We start from the raw sequence: 20,436 nt of genomic DNA on the forward strand, positions 1-20,436 counted from the left end.
TCTGTCTGACTGTCTGTCTGTCTGACTGTATATGTACATATGTATTCATGTGTATTCATGTGTACACTCTAAAAAATAAAGGTTCTTTATTACCATGTATGGTTCCATAAAGAACATCCATGGAACATTTCTATTGCACAAAAAAATGTTTTTTAGATTATATAAAAAAAAAGTTTTTCATACAAATTTTTTTTTTTTCACTGTTCACTTAAAGTTTTTTTTTTTTTTCTGTTCTTCTGAAACCCCCCTTTTGGAATATTTATTTTTAGAAACTTTACTAGGAGTTCTTGTTTGTTTGTTTGTTTGTTTCTCAACTTAAATGGGATAGTTCACCCAAAAATGAAAATCCCGTCTAAACTCTCAATTAAGTTTTTCAAAAATGAGTTTCTTTATTCTGTTAAACACAAAAGAAAATATTTTTGAAGAACGTCAATTACCAAACCAGCAAACCAGCAAATTACCAGCAAAGTTGCTGGTAATTTTTCTATACTTTGTAAGTCAGTGGCTACCAGAAACTGTTACACACATTCTTCAAAATATCTTCTTTTGCGTTCAACAGAAGAAAGAAATTCATACAGGTTTGGAACAACATGAGGGTGAGTAAATGATGATTAAATTTTCATTTTTGGGTTAACTATCCCTTTAAATACGAAAGATTTGCACATCATAGTAGGATTAGCTCAGGAAATAAAGCATTTGCTCATTATTCAGTAATGACTCATATGTTTTTTTGAATGGATGCCCACAGTGTTCGTGCCATGTTCAATGGTCTTGCTGAAGAGGCAATTGTTGGGAGGTTCCCACAACAAATGATCATACACTGTCACAACGTATAAGACAGGCTTCATAAAGAAAGGCAGGAGAGATCCGGAGGGAGAGAGAAAGGGAGGGGAGAAAGAGAGACACAGGGAGACGGGGGGAAGAAATGGGACGGGCTGCGCTTCCTTGCTTGTAGTGTGGGGGAACAAAGGGGATGTTGTAGATGCCGCCCAGCGGCCAGCACTACTCCGTCCTACCTCGACTGCTCACTGAGCCATTTCCTGTTTTTGACCTGAAATCTTTATTTAGAACCACCCTTTTGCTCAGCTCTCTCCTCCTCATTTATAATAACATGGAGATAGACACAGGAACATGATTTCACACCGCTGCTTTTTGTCTCACGTTCACTCCAGTGCTGTTTTAATGTGGGAAATTTGAGAGCCGTAGCTCTAGAGAAGTGCGAGATGTGGCTTTAGATGTTTAATAAAGTTAGTATGTTTTGTGCAATTCACTTTGTGCAATATGCAAGACTTTTGAGCAGGCAACATCCTAAACCTAAGCACGCTGCTGACTTAAAATAGGTGAGCGTTGTGCCCGTCGTAATGCCTCATTGCCAAATACACTGGCGATAGTACATGAACGGTGTACGCTGTATGGAAACGTGCCCTGTGTTATTGCAGTGGTGGTAATAAATCACACTGCATTGCTGAAGTGTGCAAACTGTGTTAGTTGGTTCCCGTGGAGAGAGTAAAGTTTATTTATGTGTTTTGAATAGTGTATTTACTTTGGAAATAATGCTTAATTGCCACATAAATACAGGGGATCAAGTCTAAAAATAAGGGCAGACAGTGAAGCATTTTATTCCGGGATGATGCATTGCTTAAAAGAAGTGTGCCACTTTTATGATCTCATATGTCATCTTGTGTCCAGTTTAAAATGATGTGTATTTATATCTGGCAGAGCAATCATTTAGACAGTTTTAAAGGATGACTTTTTGCATCAGATATGCTTGATGTTGGCAACAAATTTGTGAGCTGTTTATTATACATTCGAATTGTATTGTTTGATTTAACCGTCTATGTTTAACTGTTATTATACAGCTGGAGTATTAATTTAGAGGGACACAGTATAAAGCAGGTTATGAGCTATGCAGTGCTTGTCCTTGCCATGTGGTGGCAGTTTGATAGCTTGAGGCCTCTATAGGAGCATCATCAGTAGGTCATACAGTATGCAGCTGTTGGGAACTATGGTCAAGCATGCATATTGCTCTCTAATATGTGACCCTGGACCACAAAACCAGTCTTAAGTCGCTGGGGTATATTTGTGGCAATAGCCAAAAATACATTGTATGGGTCAAAATGATCAATTTTTCTTTTATGCCAAAAATCATTAGGATATTAAGTAAAGATCATGTTCCATGAAGATATTTTGTCAATTTCTTACCATATATGTATCAAAACATTTTTGATTAGTAATATGCATTGCTAAGAACTTCATTTGGACAACTTTAAAGGCGATGTTCTCAGTATTTAGATTTTTTTGCATCCTCAGATTCCAGATTTTCAAATAGTTGTATCTCGGCCAAATATTGTCCTATCATAACAACACATACATCAATGGAACGCTTATTTATTCGGATTTAAGATGGTGTATAAATCTCAATTTTGTAAAATTGACACTTAAGACTTGTTTTGTGCTCCAGGGTCACATATGCTCACTCTTCACAAGCAAACCCCTTTTTCATTACATGCACTCAAGAATATCTTTTTTTAGCCTTTCTATGACAGTACACTTTGGTATCAAAAGCATTAAAAAAATCTGATTTATTTGGTTTATGTCTGCATTAAAAGAAACACACACACACACATTTTTGATGAACTTTTAATGATTAAAAAAATGTAATATTTACTGGTGTCCAACATTTTGTACACAACCCTTTTAAGCATGACCCCCCATTACAAAAACTGTAAAAAAAAATTAAATGGTAAAATAATAACATGATTTGAACACTTTTTACAGCATTGCAGTAAATAATCACATTCCATTTTCTCAATTTTAACACAAACTGTCATGTTGTCTGCATTCCTCATGCTCAACCTTCAACCCTGTAACTTAAGTCAAAATGATCAAACAAATATTTTCCTTCACCAGCTAGCCAGTACTGACCGACAGCTTAATTTAGGCTAAAAGTGCAACCCTATTACGCATAGTTTATATGAAATTTAGTTTGGCCTGCTGAAGTTGTCGATTCACATTTTCTGCAGACTAAGCAGCTCCTCTCACCGAGCAAAACCTGTTTCGTTTTTAAGAGCTTCAGGCGCCGTTAGGTTCAGATGAAACAAGACCTGTCGACTACAAAAACTTTTGTCAGCCCCATTTCTACAGCCTATACGCTATATATACAGATAGAATAGGACCATGTTTCGAAACCTATTGAGCTGTCTACTTCATCACAGACGCGTTCGGCGTCAGTTCAACTCGCGCAAGTGTCTCGCGACGCGCCCGTGACGCTGTCTAGGTAGGCAGCGAGCTCGTATTTGAGACACAGCCCGAGAGTTAGTGGGTGGACGAGTGGAGGCTGTGCTTGCGTGTGTAGGGGTTGGACTTTTCCGAGGCCAGGCTCTGTGTAGTCGAGCACAAGTCTCTCTCGACGTCATTCGCATTGGAAGGCGTTTGTGTCGGTCATAGTGACTGACTCCGGGCTCGCGGGTAGTCTGCTGTCCTTTTCTCTCTCCACAAACTCACTGCCGACCTTCCTCATCAGCTGCGAGAGTTTTATCGGTGCCGACTGTCAACAATAAAACAAAGATCCATCCCGATGCTTAAATTTATTCCTCCACTTGAAGTAGACGAGGTAAGCGCGGAGCTTATTCATAAATAACTGAGATCATGTAAGTGGTGTGGAAACGCTGCGGCGTCACTGATGTTGCACATAGCAGAGGCAACAGTCATACGTGTATTCGCGCATTGTTGTCTGGCGGTCGGTGCGAGCTTAGGAAAGTTCACAGGCATGTCGCAACCCAAGGCAGACCCTCTCTGTAGCCGAGCCGAGTCGGCAGTTGAGTCAAATTGAACATCTTGATATTTCTAAATGCTCGATATGGTTGTGCTCTATTGTACTGATCCGATTGACTGAAGAGCTCGGCTCTGGGACAGAGATCCAGAACCAGACAGACACTTTACGCTAAAATCGGATGTTTAAAAAAAAAAAGATTTTAGATAAGTGCATGATGTTGGGCTTTACTGTAACTGTAAACAGTTTCAGCTTACTACAGTAGAAGTTTAATTTTTGTTTACTGATTTTTAACTAAAATCAAAGTGACAGCATGTTTATTGCACTTTCCAAACCACTTTAAATTTAACTGCTGATGAAATTGAAACTGTTAAATGAATGGAAATAAGATGTTCTTATAACATTATGATAAGTTTTACAGTCTCACTTTGTACAAAGTTGAATGTGCACTTAATGGTTTTGATTAGATGGTAAATGGGCATTGAATGGCTTTGACACAGTAGATGGTTTTATTTTTGGCTTCTGATTACGATAAATAAATTTAGGCCTATTTGGTCGTCATGGAACAAATTCACATACTGGAAAATGGCAGTGGGGGGATTGTGAGGGACAGTGTCTTTATGTCTCAGTAGTGTGTGAGCAATATCTTTCTTCGCTGTTTTTGAAAATTCACTTTGATTAAGAGTTAAACTTCAGAACAAGTCACAACAACCTGCAGCAATAAGTTTATAACAGCGTAGTGAAGATATTATGTTGTTTTCATCACTTAAACTGTTTATTCATTATCTTTACTGTAAAGAAGTCAGTGAAATCTGTGGCGACTCACAGGAGAAGTTATTTTGCAGTTGCTATCCTTGTCAGACACACTGGCATTCAAAGTCCGAATAACTCACATGCACGCACACACACACACACACACACACTCAGTAAATTCAGAGGATCAAGGTCCAGTTGGATTCTCTAGTGAATGCACGGTTCACATTAAGCAAAGTAGATTACAACCCCTGTTTTTGTCAGTCTGCTCGTTATATTGCTGTCTTATTTCCTTTAAACAAAAAGACTAACTCTGTGACATTTACATGCTCTCCGTGTCATCTTTAAATGTGCACTTCCTTCCTGCAACACAGTCACAGAAGAAAAATGAGGTTTTGTCCCTCATTTAATTGTAAATGTCACAAAGTGGGTGTATTCAGTGTCCAGAAATCACCTCACTGACTTTTTGAAGAGTGGACATCAGAAAGTTGTTCTACATGTTGGTGGGCCACTCATGTTTTTCCTGTAAGGTTAATGCTGCAAAGTTGGGCTTGTTTGTTAGTCTTGTGAATTACATCATTTTCAATTATATACTACTTTCAGTAAAATAGCCTGTCTCACAGTCTAATCACTTGAAATGAGATATGATACTGTACCTGATTAGTGAAAAGAGGAGGACCAGTAACGCAAAAGACTAATAATTATTGTTTAATAGTTTCATTTCCATCGCCTGTTGCTTGTTGAGTTTTATTTTCATTTAAATGGTGTGTGTAACTGTGTGTGTGTGCGTGCCTATCTTACACTTTCACATAGTGCTCCAAGACTTCTGCCTCTCTGGTCAAACCGGTTTGAATTGCGTTCCTCTCTCAGCTACTATTTAGCTGTTTTTTAACAGGAGTGTGACGTTTAGGAGAAGTTTAAGGGAAGTTTTAATCTTTCCTCTCTTATATTGCACTCCCCATTTTTTTTGTTCAACATATATTATAGCACAGCATAAGTTACTCCAGAAACAGTGGAATTTTTAGGGAATGATTTTAGTGTGAAATTACTGAGAGTGTTTTCTGTAAAAATGCATGCAAACTTTTCATACATCCTTCCTTAATTTATGCATAAGGTGTCCAACAAAGTGAACATCTCCAGTGTTAGTGTGTACAGTATATGTGCATGATACAGTGCTTTGCAACATTCAGTGCCTGTGGGGAAATCTGTAATGTGGGTTGTCTTGTTACTCTTGCTGACGTAAAAAAGCTTCTCAGAGTATGTGCCGCCTCTTTGCTGCTCTCTGAGACTGAGATCCACAGCTCTGCCTGCTCTGAAGTGTGTCATCCACTCCATCTATCCTTCATTTATGAGAGACTTTTGTAAAATTGCAGTTTTATGCTGATTGATAGCTGCACTAGGCCTATTAGTTGGGTGATATTTGCATTGGAAAATGCCTGCTCATGGGTTCCACAAAAAAAAAAAATGTTTTTAACACTGCACTGATAATTAGAAAAATTGTTTTTGGAGCAAAAAATCAGCATATTTGAATAATTTCTGAAGGATCGTGTGACACTGAAGACTGGAGTAATGGCTGCTGAAAATTCACCTTTGCATTACAGGAATGAATCATAAAATACATTGAAATAGAAAGCAGTTGTTTCAAATTGTAATAATGTTTCACAATATTACTGTTTTACTGTATTTTTGACAAATAAATTCAGCTTTGTTAAGAGAATTCTTTCAAATTCAAAAAAATATATAATGTGGCAGAATTATATCAGCCATTACTCACTCTTTTTACATATCGTTACTAGTTATGACTCACAATGGCCCAAAAAAGCTTCGACAAACGGACATCTTATCTGCTAATTTGAAGAGCATTAGTTGCAGAATGAGTTTTCATCAGCTCTCTTAAGACACTCTGAAAGTAAAGACAGACAGCCAAGTTTTACATGGCTACACAGTGCAGACTTGCTTGTTACTGATGTTTTCTTTTATTACAATTCAGTTTTGGTTTGGTTTTTTTGTTCTAAAAAACTGCAGTAAAGCAACAGCTGCATATCTGTCCTCTTTTAGTTGACTGTCTTTAGTGTAAGACTTTATGGTATAGTAAAGACCGTACAACAGGCACTGGTGAGGTACAGTACAGATCCAGCATGTGTCAGTTTTACAGACATGTTATTTTGTTAGTTTTTAAGATGTCAGACGGTTGTCTGACCCCTGCAGCTTTCACTCGGTGCTGTGTGAGAATGTGGCGTCTGGGCCTTCTCCATCTGTCTGTCTCAATTGCTCTGTTTACCGTCTCACACATCTCTCTCTCCGTCTATCCTTTCTCCCACAGCCTTCTCTCTGTCTTGCCTCTTTCCCTGTTTCTGTTAGTTTGTCTCACTTTCTTACTGTTTTGCTTGTTTGTTCAGCGTCATTGAGCCTTCATCAGGAGTTCCCATATAAATGACACTCCATCTTTGCACTGCAACAAATTACAGCAAGTACAGAGCCCAGGTGGAGAGCATGGTGAAACATGTGCTGGAAATGTTTCTGTACAATAAGACTACAGAAATGAGAGTTTCTCAGTTTCTCCCCTCTTCTATCACCATCGTCACTGAAGACCCCATTAAAGCAAAATTAGAGTTTTATGAAAGTTACTCCTAATCGTTGGCAAAAATCACTTTTGTTTAAAATATACAGTCTTTCTCTTTTGGTGAAAATAAACTAAAAATATTGATGACTCATCCTGAACTACAGAGATTTTTGTCCAATCAGATCTGTAGAATGAGAATGCCCCTCCCCTTAATTCCAAGTGCCACTGACCAGCAAGTAGCGATGGATGGATGGATGGATAGATAGATAGATAGATTTTTAAAAAGAAGAAAAAAAGACTATGGGCAAAATAGCATTAACCAGTAGCATCATCTGCTTCATGACTGATGTTGTCCTTTATGTGTGTTTATGTTCGTTATATCTGATGCACCCATTTGCCATTATGTTTTGCAACATGCATGTGACTTTGTCTACATTCGTGCATTTATTTCTGCAGGTGTTTGAGAGCTAGAGACAGCGTGAGTGAGTGTGTATGTGTGTGTTTGTGGGAATCAGTACCCTCCGGATCTGAAATAGCACTGTGTGGAGGTGAAGGGGGAGGGGAGCTCTGAAGCACAGGCATGGAAACGTGCAGATCCTGTTACAGGATCATAATATCACTGAAAACTCTGCGCTCTGTGCTCCATCCTCTCCGCTGCACTTGTTCGCCTGCTCATGCCATCCTTTCTGCCGCATTCTCTCACTCCATCTCCACCAGTACACCCAGTGCCGAAGCTCCAGCATCACACCCGGTCCCTCATGTGCCGTATGTGTTGTGTGTAGGATTGGAACAGAACGTACAGCCTGCTTAGCAGCCCTGACATATTTCCAGACTCTGCTCTGACAACTCAGTCAGAGCTCTCCTCCCGAAAGGCCTCTGCCTTATTTTTTACGTTAATTCCACCGTTATCCGGTGCTGTGTCTGAGACACTTAGCTACTGGATGGAGCCGTAACCAGCATCCAAGTTGCGCTTCTGTAGGCGTCCTTTAAAGGTGGGCTTATGCCAGCCATTTTGTCAAACTCTATAAAGCCCGTCTTGCACCATAGACATTTTTTGATGCTGTGTTTTTTCCTCTCCTTGGAGAGTTTTCACTCAGGGTCATTGCTCAGCGCTGGTGCATTAGGGAGCAAAGAGACAGGTTGTCTGTTTATGAATGTCTCTTTGCGTGAGGGAACACTGTGTGCTGTCCCAGCACTTCTTACTGAGGAGAACTTGACTTTCCCCTCTTTTTACCTCCTCTCTGGCTCCTCCTGTTGTCTCCCTATGGTTAATATATCCAGGTCAGGAGCCAGTGTACAGGTTGCCCAGTCACTCTGGTTAAGGTAAGTTGCAACTGACAAGGATAGAGAGTAAAAGAACCAAGAGAACCAAGAAGTGGTGAAGATCTTCCCTCCTACATTGTCTATCTCTTTGGTTGTGTCTCATCATAGTTCTCAGTTCCACTATAATGTCACTTTATCTTGAACACCTGTGCACTAGCAAGGGCCTTCAGCCCTTTAAACATTGAGACACTGATGATTCTATGATTTGATCACAAGATTAAAAAATAATAGTTAAATAATAAAAAAATTATTAATCAAAAGCCTCACTAAATAACATGCCATTGTGTATATTTGTTATAGCCACAACTGTTATAAAATATGTGCTTGTCTAGAAAAAAGATAATGTACTTAATGGAATACATAAAGCTTATATACACACACACACACATACAAAAATAATAAAGTCACAAAAAATGATAAATTAACAAATAAAAAAGAATTAAATTAAATAAAAAAAATCCTGAATAATAAGCTGTTAGGGATGTGCACGTGAGTGACAAATCTGTACTGGTTTATATGATGCTTTCTGAGAATTTCTAGTTGCATGTTTCAGTGCAATGGAATGATTCTGACAATGGAACTGGACTGGCCTAAAAACTCCCTGGCCAGTGTACTTCTGAGCTAGGGAGCAGAAGGATACACACTTTGACCTTTCACGCTGAAGATGAAAGTAAAATAATGGAGTGAAGCAGAAGCAGTCAGAGGCACAATCAGAAGGAATGCGTTGGGTGGGGCGGCAGTGGCATTTGAGCGCTGCAGACAGTCGTATCCACTCCTCAGCGTGAGTCACAAGGACGCGTTCAGCTGCCGTGGCATTCCTCTGTGTGGATTACTGTGGGAAACTTTATTTGCTAGAGACTTTTTTGAACGCTTCAGACAATGGCATACAGTTCTAGGGCCACTCTGGGTGAGTTTGTAGCCACAACGAAAGACTAAACTGTTTGTGGTACTCCATGATTTTTGCCTGTTTTTTTTGCAGTTACATTTTTGTCTGTCTCTTTGAATCACTCAAATCTGAACACAAATTTGATGTAACTTTTTAGTTGTTTATTGAAAAATGCTATTTTTATTATTTGAGTCATTCTTAGACTCATTTTCTGTTACTCATCCTTCCAATAACCTCTCGAAAACAGCCTGAAATTGCATCCTCAACTTTTTGGCAAAACTCTAGTCTAACATTTTTATGGATGTTACAATTTTAATTTTAATATCTTGACTATCATTTGTGTTCATGTCTATGTCACTGTTCTTTTATTCATTTATTTATTGGGTTATTTTTCCATTTCAAACCTGTTTTAGTGATCATCTCATGGCTTATAGTTTTAAATATCTCTCTACACAAATGTCTCTTCTTTAAACTCAATAATTCACTCTGCCCCCCCCCTCAAATTAACTGAACTGGACTGCATATGATTGTAAATCTTGTTTACTTGATCATAAACCCTCCATCTTATGAATTATTTGCGTGCTCTGCATGTAAACGCCATGCTTTGGAATGCACATCCATCTCCGGCAGACGTAACCTGTTTTTCTCTCTAGCTAGTCGTTTATTGTTTTAGAATCATCGTCTCAGAAGCAATACAGTGAAAAGAGAAACATTTCTTTCTTTAACTTTCCTCAGCCCCTCTTCTCCCCCAAACTCCCTCTCTCTCTCTCTCTCTCTCTCGCTCTCTTTGTCAACTCTTTGGGTGGATTCCCAGCTGACTGTGTTTGTCATGGTAACAGGCAGCAAGGCAACAGGCCCAGCCACTTGCACTTCCTGAGTGAGAAGAGCTGCCTGACAGATCTGCGTCTGCGCAGAGTGTGTGTGTGTGTGTGTGTGTGTGTGTGTGTGTGTGCGCAGGCACGGCTAGGGTGCGTGAGGCTGTCAGCCTGCATTTGGTTCAAGCACACTGCAATGCTGCCTACTGCTACCGGGCTTCACTTTATGCTAATGAGGGGAGGCCTCAGGAACGGGCTTCCTTCTTTTTTTCTGTCTCTCTCACTCACTCACTCACTCCTTACTGCCTGTCTCTGTGCTTTCCATGTGAGCTAGAGAGAAGACTGATCTGTTGTTTTAAATGACTCATACATGTTTTACTCGATAAATAACCCTCATTCTTACCTTAAAGTTGGTGTGAAATCAAAATCGACTCTCTTTACTTTTTTAATCCATATTCATGGTCTGTGAATGATTCATTGGCACTCTTTATTCTAAAGGAAAAAATATCAGTCTTCATAATCTTTCATGAAAATGTAATAACTTCTGAACTAGCTTTCTCTCTAGCTTACATTACCAAGTCCTCTTATGGACCATAGTCAGGTAAACGCCATATTTACTGGTTGAAATGTCTTAAAGGGACAGTCAGTATTTTTTTTTTTTCCTTATTAAAAAGTTTTACACGTAATAAGTTAATTTTTTAAAAATGTTTGAAATTATATACACACGAGGTCAGGACTTCAGTCATATCGGGAAAATCTTTTGGTCATCTTGTCACATGATCCTATTCTGAAGGATCGTGTGACAATTTAGTTTTGTCATCACAGGAATAAATTACATTTTAAAAACTGTTATAATACAAAGCAGTAATTTTGATTTGTAATAATCTCATTTCTAATAATAATGCATTCTTGTTAATTATCAGAGGCATCATCCAAAAACATTGAAAATAATCTTACCGACCTCAAATTTTTGAACGTTAAGGTATGTTGCATTAAACTATTAAAAAGAGGTGATAAATGCCATTTCAAACATGCTAGAGTATCACAGAATTAATAAAATGTATTAATGTAGCGCAACTGGTAGATTATGGTGCAATAAATTCCAAGGTCTTGAGTTCAGTTCTGAAAAACACATCCCGTACTGATCGAATATATGGTATAATTTGAATACAGTGAAAGTCGCTTTGGATAAAAGTGGCTAGCAAATGAGTAAATTAAATTTAAATGACTACTTCAATACATGAGAGAAACATTTCATCAAAGGATCTTTTTCTAAAATAGCTTCCACATTTGACTCACGCTAAGTTGTAAGCTGAGTGAAATGTTCCAGTGTATAACTTATAAAGTTTTTCAGTCCATCTGTCAATGGTGTCTCCATAACCCCAACCCTTTTTCCTCTCTTCTTGCAGAGCAATGGTGAATTAGTGTACTGTAATGTTACGGTGGCTCATGTTAAATCTCGTAGCATGAACCTAGTGCACAGTAGATGAGAACACAGCTGCCTAAGCTCAGCATAGGTCACACACTCGCTCCTCCTCCTCTGTCCCCCTTTTCCACCGAACACTCAGCTGGATCTTGTCTTCCAGCAGCCAGCATGTGTTTAAGCAGGGAGTGATCAGGGCTTTGCGCTCGTGTGACACATTCTTACCGTGAGTACTTACTGAAAGTCTGACACACATTTGCCTCCCTCCTCGCTGCAGCACGGCTCAGGAAGGAGTAGTCAGAGCTGTATTCCTGTAAACGCTCCTGCAGTAGCAGCTCATGCAGTACAGTTATTTCCAGCAGTACGTCTTTCCCCGTAACTCGAGGGTGAATTCTCATGCTAGATATTGTTGTCGTTAATGTCCTGTTCGAGATGATGTGATTGCATAAACATTGTGCTTACATGTGAGTGTCTTCCCATATTGTTACCTTATCTGTTCTTAGCTTCAAGCCATTTGTTTATCAAGACAATTTCTTGTATTTTTAAGTCTGTTTGGTCAACTGGGTCATATACCAACTGTTGTATTCATCTATTGGCTATATAGTTTCAAAGATGTTTTTATGTAAATAGCCATAATAAAACACTATTACAAGAGTTTTTTTGATTATCTCTTTTAAGCATAAAATTGGTGTTTTTGTGAATCATCAAAATGTTGAGCCAAGATTGGGTGATGTTCTGGTCCTATTTCCCCTGGCGCTTTCTGTACTTTCCTGTCACCTTCTTCACCATGATTTCAAATAAAGGCAGAAAAGCCTAAAAAAAATCTATTTTAAAAAAAAGTTTTGTGTTATTCTGTACAGTGTTATCATTTAAAAGTGAAATGTGCAGTTTCTGTGAACTAACGGCATCCGGCAGAATAAGAAAAATAATCAAACAGGGGGGGTGTTTGGGGAACCTAACTGCTATTAGTCAGATAAACCACCTGCCCACCTCCGAACTCACCGCATTGGTTGAGCCAGTGCTGCTATGTTGGACTGGTTAGAATTCTCAAACAAACAGAGCAATGTTTTGCTAGAGTCACAGTGTTTATATGTTCAGCAGATTTAATGCTGCCAGGTATTAAAATTCTACATATGTGAAATTTATTACTAACTATTATTAACTACAAATATTTCAGCAAAATGTATATTTTAGTCAGAGCGCTTCTATTTCATTGAGCTCCGTCTGTTTGGTGCGCATGCGCGCGGCGGCGCTCGTTCTAAATGAAGTCTGAAGTTTAGCGGAGAATCGCAAAGCAAAAGCTCATGCACTTCTGACAGCAAAATGGAAATATTTTCATGCTTTCTAGCATTTACCGATGGAGAATATACCTCTGCAATGTAAGTTATGCATTAAGGAAAACAGCACATCTCAAACACATTAAACGGCGCATCTCTGTCAGCCTCACACGCAGCCTTTCTGTCAGAGCATCTGATGGGGCGAGCGCGAGCCGCTTTAAACTGAAACTATAAACTATAGGCTACTATATTTTACGATTTTTTTTAACGCCCTTCATATAAAGCTTGTCACGTTTAGAACAAATTGTGTTATGCACTTTCTCCGCAGCAGTTCAGTCTGTGTGTGTGTATTTATTTATTTATTTATTTTCAGATGCGCTCGTATCAAACTACTGTATATCGATATATATATTGCCTCATATCGTATCGCTTGTACAAAATATATCGATATATCCTACAAACTCGATATACCGGCCAGCCCTAAAATGCACCTGGGAAACTTGTACCTCTGAGTCAGGCAATCGTTATTATGACATGTCATGCATTCAAGTAGAGTCGAAAGTAGCCTAAACAAAACAAAATAATTATATTGTGAATGATAAACCCATCTGATTTCAAAATGATTAAAAACATTATTTTCTATATATATATATATATATATAGATAGATAGATAGATAGATAGATAGATTCTATTCTATATCTATATATAGCTTAGTGCTTTCAATAAAAGTGTGTATAAATACAAACACATGCGTGTGTGTGTGTGTATATATATATATATATATATATATATATATATATATATATATATATATATATATAAGAAAAATGTTGTTTATATATTAAATATATTTATATATAATAAAAATATAATAATATAAATGTATATACATATAGTTTCAAAATATATACTGTATGAGTGTGTATTTATATATACATAATAAATAAACACAGTACACATAAATGTATTATGTAAACAAAAACTTTTATTTTGGATGAGATTAATCGTTTGACAGTGTTTTGTATATCTTGTAAAGCAGTGTTTCCGCCATGTTTCAAATCAACACTCCCATTCCAATGTCACAGTTCAGCAACTATCTAGAATTCCTAGTTTCCCACTTGTAAATACAACTTCATTCATGTGTTCAGAACTCATAAATATGATATTTTGAACTTCACCTGAAGATCAGGTAACAACTTGTTGTCTCTGCATGTTCAACTGCCATGGAGAAAGTATTTTACCATAGAAAGAATTACACACCTTTAACATCTCAGTTTCTAGAAATGTGTGTATTTTTACCATTAGTTATTTTTCTGTAGATCAAGAGATTTAAATGGAACTAGTGCTGAGTCATAAGCAAGATAAACAGCAATGAGTCATAAAGGTAATGAGTGGCTGTATGGCTAACACTCTCTCTGTCTCTCTTTACTTCCTAAGCAGATATATGTTGGGTAAAGGGGCAAAGCGGAAACTAGATGAGGATGAAGAGGGGCTGGAAGGCAAAGCGTTGGCGGCAGGGGCTGGAGCGACGGCTGACGGGCTCTCGAAAGTCTCCTACACCCTGCAGAGGCAGACCATCTTCAACATGTCTCTGATGAAGCTGTACAACCACCGGGCCCTCACCGAGCCCAGTTTGGAAAAGCGCGTGCTCATCAACAATATGTTGAGGCGCATCCAGGACGAACTGAAGCAGGAGGGCAACCTGCGGCCGCTCTTCTTCCCCCCTTCTCCTCCGCCCGACGACCCCGTGGATGAAGGTTTCCGCGAGGCGCAGCCTGCCTTCAGCGTGTTGTCCATGGTAGCTCCACAGCTGTCCCAGTCGCCGGCACTCTCCTCTCCAGTCCTTACATCGCCTTCGTCAGGGCTGTCAAACCCAGCGCCTTTGGAGGCCTGCCTCACCCCAGCTTCGCTTTTAGAGGAGGACAGTGTCACGCTTTGCACATCACCCTCTCCGCTGGCTCCTCCTCTTCCGCCAACTCTTCCCAGACTCCCCTCATCTGTGGCCAGAGACAGCTTCTCTTCTGCCCTGGATGAGATTGAGGAGCTCTGTCCTTCACCCTTACCTACAGCTACATCAGCGCCTGGTGCTACCTCCCCCTCGTCCCTTACAGTGTCCCTCCAAATGCCGTTGTGTCCCCCCAGCTTAAACTCAGGGGCCTTGGACTCCAAAGACTGCAGTAAGCCCTGCAGCCCAAAGCTTGAAGGGCTGGTCCCGCTGCCTGAGGAACGCTCTGCGGTCCCTAACGCACCAGAGACTCTTCCTCCTAACAGCCTGGACATGAGCACCTCACCCTCTGCCTCGTCCTCGGGCTTTCTGACAGACCTGGCCCTGGACGACATCCTCTTTGCAGACATTGACACCTCCATGTACGACTTCGACCCCTGCACCTCGTCCTCGGGCACAGCCCCCTCGAAACTGGCGCCCATGGTGACTGCGGACGAGCTCTTCAAGACTCTTTCGCCCTACAGCGGTGGCGCTCCTGCTGTCAGTTCAAACCAGCCTTTCAAAATGGACCTCACCGAACTGGACCATATTATGGAGGTGCTTGTGGGATCATGACCAGGTTTGGAAGGGAACTGGGGAAGAAATGCAAAACCAATCAAAGAGTTTTTAAATATGAACTGAGAACGAAAACTGAAGAATCACTTTGTGAGAGTTTGGGGGCTTTTTGTATAGTTTTGTGTTTGTTTTGTTTTTAAAAACAAAGGAAATTGTCCATTTTAATGGTGATGTTGCCCAGTACTACTTCTCAACACTGTGCATGCACTGTGCTTGCCTTTCCCAAAAATGAACATGAAGAAATCTTATGGAACACACTTTGGCTTCTGGCAGATCTGAGTGCCTTCATCATTTATGACCACTTGCTAAATTCCTGTTTGTTTGTCTTGTCTCATTTTCCTCATCATCATCACTTCTAATCGAACAAGATGTATTATCAGAGGAGTAGCATCTCTCTTTCCTCTTCTCAGCATACAGGTGCAAGAATGTGCAACGGCAGCCTATTTTCATATTTTACTTTCATTTTCATGAAGCACAATGAGAGCAACTTGGTTATTTTATGTTAACGTTTTTTTTTCTATTCAAAGCTGTTTTATTACTTTTTAGTAATATTTAAAGAAGTCTGTTAATATGTGGTCATTTATTTAATTTTTTTCGTCTGCTTCCATTTTAACGTTTGTTAAAGGGATAGTCCACCATTTACTCACTCTCATGTCTTTCCAAACCTAAATAAGTTTCTTGATATTTTAAGATATTTTCTTTTTTTTTCTTTTATGTCCATATAATGAAAGTCAATGGGGTCCAATGTTGTTTTGCACCCTGTTTACCTTTTTTCTAAAATAGCTTTTCATGTTTCACAGAAGAAATAAGGTTACACAGGTTTGGAACGACATGGTGAGTAAATGATGATAAGATTTTAATTTCAGGTGAACTATCCCTTTAACATTCAATCAGTGAAACATATACAATTTTGAAATATGCTTTACCGGATTATTTATACATGGATGTGTGTAGTGGTCAGATATTTACAGTCAACCAAACAAATTTCTTGTGATCTGCCATAACGGCTCAGATTCCATGTGTTTACATCTCAGCTGGCAATAAGTGAACATTTGTTCTGATGCACATTGTTTTACAGATACATTACTTTGATAAGCCAATGCTAAAACCCCTTTATGCTACAAATAATGTATGCAATCAATGCTTTTCTGATCAGTAATAAGTAAACTGTCAACTTTTCTCAGCCATTTCCTTTTTTTTATCTGTGTCAAGGCATTTGTCGTAACTTCTCTTTTTTTGGCCTTTGTTTTGGCTTTATATCATCACTCAGTGAGTGGCTAGTTCAGTTTTAATGCTACACTAATGCACAACAAGAGGGTCTATGCATGTGTGTTCATGCAAAATGGGGAAAAAAAAAAACTGTACCGGGCAAGAAAGTTTATGGTTGCTATTTTTAACCATTTCCATCATCATCATCTGTTTGCCAAACATTTCTTTCATATTCATCTCTCACCAGTACAATGGTACATTTCTGTTAACATACTAATGCATGCAGGATTATAGCTCATAATTGTACAGATGTCAGATGATTTTTGTATGGTTTGGTCTTATTTTATCTTATTTATACCATTGTTTGTTTGAGTTTTATTAATAGTATCTGTTCATGTTCCAATCAGACTCTCTCTCTGTTGTCCTGCTGGGATTTAGTGTCGTTTGGCCAGTAGAAATGGTCGCATTACATTTAGGTGGAGTTTAGTTATGCACCGGTATGATGAGAGAGTATTCAGCATGTATGTGCAATAGACAACACAGTGTAAACACTTGGCATAAACCACTGATGTTGATCAGATTAGGTTTGGAAGGATTATTTTATGTGCACCTGACATAAAAGGAAAGGGACCATTTATCTTATCAGCTGTATTAGTTTCACATAGTGTTTGTCACACTAAACTAGCTTACAATAATAATGTTAGCTATACATACCGACAAAAACTGTGCATAATATGCCTTCCTGGTAAGAATCGATTAAAAAATGTAGAGTGCAATGTCAGAGAGGGAAGAAAGCATTTATTTTTAAATGAAATCTTATTTATCATATAAGTGTGACCATTAATAATCTGGGATTTGAACTTCCTGTCACAGAGACCTAAGACAGAGGTGACATTTTAGATTGTTACCACCCAGAGTTCAAAAGAGAGATTGTCTGAGATTTGAAAACATGAGTGAATGAGAGCCGAGCGGACAAATCTATGGAATCAAAACTATGATTAATATGACTTATAGGAATTTTTTTGGATTTGGAGTGTTTTTGTTTTGTTATTTATTTTTGTTTCCTGTGTAAATATATTTATTTTTGATGTTAAGCTAACATCCAGATTGTAATTTGTACAGAATATGAGATAGGAATGTATTATGCTTATGGGAATGTATCACTGCTTATTAATTGGGGTGGAAGCCATTTTTTCGTCTGGTTTAATAATGCATTATTTTGTGTCTGTTTAGTTTCTTGTATTATAATTTGGGGTGGTGTTTGTGCTAGTCGTCTAGGTCAACACTCCCTGCCCCTATTTAATTATAAGTATTTAATGTTTTATATATTTCAGATTGTGTGCAAGGGAAAGGTTTGTGAAGCAATACTTTATTCTCTACAAACTTCAGAATTTCAATCTTCCAAAGCCTATTTCTGGGAAAATCTTTTTGATAACCCTCAATGCCAAATGTAAAAAAAAAGAAAGAAAAAAAAGAAAAGAAAGGCAGCATGATTTCTGATGACATTGGTTGTTGTTTTTTAGTGGTATCTCACTGTCCCATGGTTCAGACCACACATTCGGGGAAGTTTAGCGTGGTTTCAGGATAGTGACCACTGGGATTATATATATATATATATATATATATATGTGTGTGTGTGTGTGTGTGTGTGTGTGTGTGTATGAGAAAGAGAGACAACGTGTGGTGGAGGGTCTAAACCCTTTTTCTGCTCATTAAGAAAGGCTGTATCTTCAGTCCTTGGAGCTGTGCCTTTTTCTATGCAATATTACAAACATATTCATTTTGAGAAAAATAACCCATCAACTGATGATCACTGTATTTGCATCAAGGTGTGGACTGTAGAATATATATAAAATATGGACATGTGTCTATGAATTTGAAACAGTCTTACTTTTCTAGTTTTATATCATACAATAAATGGATAAAAAATTACACTCTGTGTTTGTTTTCTTCATCAAACTAAAGCATGCCATTATTAAAGATTATATAGTGAGTGCATACACTCTTAAAGATGATGGTTCTTTATAGGATCTGTGGTTCCGTGAAGAACCTTTCCAGTGCACAAAATGATTCTTTATACTGTTAAAATTTCTTTAAACTAAGAAAAAAATGGTTCTTTTAAGAACTGTTCCATAAAGTTCTTTTACCACAAACGAACAGGTAAAGGTGTTTAATTTCTGAGTCATTCATCTGCCCTGCATGAAACAGCGGACATTTCTCCGCATCAACAGTTGCCTCCATTTTGCACCTATGACTCATGAGCTGGTAGCAGGAGTCTATTTCCAGTATTGGGGCCACACAGCTGTGTAGCAGGGACAGTTTTAGCACATGGCAGTGTCTGTATAAAGTGTAGGGGGATGGCCGGCTCAAAACATAGCCAAACTGATCTCAGGTCAGCAAGAATGTTTTTTTCTCGGTGGATCATGTTGCTTTTTATAAGAGTGGTGAGTCAGTGTATGAGCTGTAGGATCACTCACGCTGACCATCTCGTTTTTACTATGTTTTTCTTTCCTTTATCTAAAGCAACTCTAGTTGTTTTTCTCTAACCTTTAAGTTCAGCTCTATGCTGACAGTTTTAATCCTGCGCTGTCATAAAAGGCTTGTTTTCATTTTCCGGCCCTTTATAGTCGAGCTTCTTAACAAGTTTCATGTTTCATGTGCAGATAGCGGGTGAAATATTTGCCTTCTCACACTGTATTGTTTCCAGTAAGCGTTATGGGGCCTGTGTCATAAAGCTGACTAATTTGCTGTGGTTGGTATCCGTCCTTTCCCTTCAACGTTCTTTGTTGGCCCACTTTTATCCACATGAAGAAATGGGTCAAACTGAAGAAGAAAAAAAAAGAACGTATGTTTCCTTACTGCAGCTCACTGTAATGCATGACTGGAAGGCGCTGCAATGTTTGCAGTTTTATTAACAGATTATGTCAGAAAACCCAAACACTCTAAATGACTGACAGGCAGAGTGCACCTCAAAGACTTCATATACAAAAAAGTAGTATTTTTAATCATTTTTTAAAAATGGATTTGATTTTCCAGCAGTCAGATTGTAGGTATTAATTTATTAGTGTTAACATAGACGGGTATATTCCTTTAACTTTTTAACCTCTTGACCTCTGACTGACTCAATTCCAGTAACACTCACTTTTCAGCTTCCAGTCATTGATGAATAAAAGTTACATTCAACATTTTCCACTTGAATATCCTGTTTTATTCGCAAATATGTCAGATTAAAAAAGTCATTTTGAAGTTTCACATTAACTTCAATGATTATAATTTAATTTTATATTTAATTTTGAGAAGGTGGAGGGTCTTCAAGCCTGTTATTTTGCTCCGATAGTCCCAGGCCAAGAATAGTCAAAGGACAAAAATACACCAGAGTGATTTTTCATTGTTTTTCATTACACAGTTGACACACCTGTCCAAGGGGTCAGTATCGTGACAAACCTTGAAATCGGGTCTCCATCAACTATCAGTTATACCATGTACACACAAACAGCATTAATATATTTAATTGATTAATATACACTTTCAAAAAAAAGTTCAAAGCTATCACTGGACCCTAAGGTATAAAAGTTAATATTTGTATCTTGTTGATCCCTAAATAGTACATATTAGTGCTTTAAAAGTACATCTTAGTGACACGTGTGTATTTTGTGTTTGGACATAATGTAATTTATTTCACTTGATAAACTGTTAATTAATAACAATAATAAACAAATCATTTTTATAACTGAATTATCTGGACACTGAACACTTAAATTAACACATGGTTACATTAAAGAATGTTATAAATACAGGGTAAGTCCACATGTGCAGTGTATGATAAGCTATAATGCTATTCAGTATCGGTGCT

General features: G+C 38.3%; 1 protein-coding gene across 5 annotated transcripts in view; it reads left to right on the plus strand.

Moving 5' to 3' along the window:
- sertad2b (SERTA domain containing 2b) overlaps nt 1-18,291 on the plus strand; it is a 36,383-nt gene extending 18,092 nt beyond the window's left edge. Inside the window, exons 1-2 of one of the 5 annotated variants that reach the window (XM_058795670.1) lie at nt 3,226-3,613; nt 14,252-18,291. In XM_058795670.1, coding sequence (XP_058651653.1) covers nt 14,259-15,374 — 1,116 coding nt within the window. In that variant the 5' untranslated portion in view covers nt 3,226-3,613; nt 14,252-14,258 and the 3' untranslated portion in view covers nt 15,375-18,291. The other 4 variants (XM_058795671.1, XM_058795669.1, XM_058795673.1 and 1 more) reach the window with 4 other exon arrangements.
- Nucleotides 18,292-20,436: the final 2,145 nt, after the last annotated feature.

This window comes from Onychostoma macrolepis, chromosome 13 (genome assembly GCF_012432095.1).
Source record: "Onychostoma macrolepis isolate SWU-2019 chromosome 13, ASM1243209v1, whole genome shotgun sequence".
Classification (NCBI taxonomy): domain Eukaryota; kingdom Metazoa; phylum Chordata; class Actinopteri; order Cypriniformes; family Cyprinidae; genus Onychostoma; species Onychostoma macrolepis.